The 1410-nt window shown below is 63.8% G+C and overlaps 1 protein-coding gene across 1 annotated transcript in view; it reads right to left on the bottom strand.

The window, feature by feature from the left end:
• SUPT5H (SPT5 homolog, DSIF elongation factor subunit) overlaps positions 1-1410 on the bottom strand; it is a gene marked incomplete at its 3' end in the record, with an annotated part of 11139 nt that overhangs the window by 3497 nt on the left and 6232 nt on the right. The window contains exons 9-13 of the mRNA XM_017839586.1: positions 1133-1203; positions 929-1034; positions 744-837; positions 382-518; positions 141-296 (exon numbers count right to left, since the gene is read on the bottom strand). Of these exons, the coding sequence (XP_017695075.1) occupies positions 141-296; positions 382-518; positions 744-837; positions 929-1034; positions 1133-1203 (564 nt within the window). The remainder of the gene's footprint in view (positions 1-140; positions 297-381; positions 519-743; positions 838-928; positions 1035-1132; positions 1204-1410) is intronic.

Here is a 1410-nt window from a genome sequence, read left to right on the forward strand (position 1 = left end):
CACCCCAAACCTGGACTGACCCCAAACCCCCGGGATTCACCCCAAACCGACCCCAAACCCCAAACTGACCCCAAACCCCTTGTTTTTCCCCCCAGATGCTCCCCTGACCCCATTTCCCATGTTTTTCGCCCCAAACTCACCTCGTGCATGGTGAGGTCAGAGAAGAGGATGACGAAGTTCTCCTCCACCCTCACGATCAGCCCCGTGTCGCCCTCGAACCTCCCCGCGATCACCTTCACGTGGTCGCCCATCCGAAAATACTTCCTGAGCTCCTGGGCCGGGAACTCCAGCATGTCCTGGAGGAGACACCCCCGTCAGGGCTGGCAAAAGGGGTTTCGGGGACAGGGCAGAGCCTTTCGGGGGGTTTTGGGGTCTCCAGACCTTGAGGTCCTCGTGCTTGGGCATGATGGTGATTTTGTTGCCGTCCACGCTCAGGATCTTGCCCTGCAGGTTGATGAGCTCCCCCTCGCACACCTCCACGTTGTCCCCAGGCTGGAAGTTGTGCTCCCGCTCCTTCCCTGGGAGAGAAATGGGATTTGGGGCCTGGGGCATCTGGGGGGATTCCGGGGGGCTGCTGGAGGTGGCTCAGCTCCCCCTCACACCCCTCAACGTCGGGCTGGAAGTTGTGCTGCCCAGGGGACAGGGGGAGTTTGGGGTTGGGGGTGCTGGGGAGAGGAGTTTGAGGGGATTTGGGGTCTGGGGAGGGCGCTTGGAGGGGTCTTTGGGGGCGGGGGACCCCCTACCTGTGCTCTCAGTCACCACCTCCAGGTCGATGCCCTCGGGCTGGTCCTCGAACTTCTCCAGCTCGGACAGGGTGGGCTTCACCCCCTCCGTGATCTGGGGGGTTTGGGGAGTTTGGGCTCAAGCCGTGCATTTGGGGCTCCCACGGGAGTATTCTGGGTTCAAAAAGGGGGGTTCTGGGTCTCACCACGGCCGACATGGCGAAGCTCTTGAACAGGAAGCCCTTCCTGCTGTACCGGTTGCCCTCGAAGATCAGGAAGTCGCCGTCGGAGGCCACGTCCCCCCCCAGGGACCTGCGGGACCCCCAGGTGAGCCCAGGGTGAGCCCAGGGGGTGGGTCCCAGGGGGGATCCCACGGGGAGGATCCCAGGAAGGATCCCGGGGGGCGGTACCGGATTTTCTCGGCGTCGAAGAGTCTCTGGGGCGGCCGCTTGAACTTCTTGCGTTTGGCAAACCAGTCCTTCTGCGGGGGGTGAGGGAGGAGAGGGATCCACTCACTCTCGGGGGTCCACCCACGGGGATCCACTCACCCACGGGGATCCACTCACCCAAGGAATCCACCCACAGGGATCCACTCACCCACAGGGATCCACTCACCCTCGGGGATCCACCCACGGGGATCCACTCACCCTCGGGGGTCCACCCACGGGGATCCACTCACCCTCGGGGG

Source organism: Lepidothrix coronata, unplaced genomic scaffold, assembly GCF_001604755.1.
Source record: "Lepidothrix coronata isolate B3197 unplaced genomic scaffold, Lepidothrix_coronata-1.0 Scaffold440, whole genome shotgun sequence".
Taxonomy (NCBI): Eukaryota; Metazoa; Chordata; class Aves; order Passeriformes; family Pipridae; genus Lepidothrix; species Lepidothrix coronata.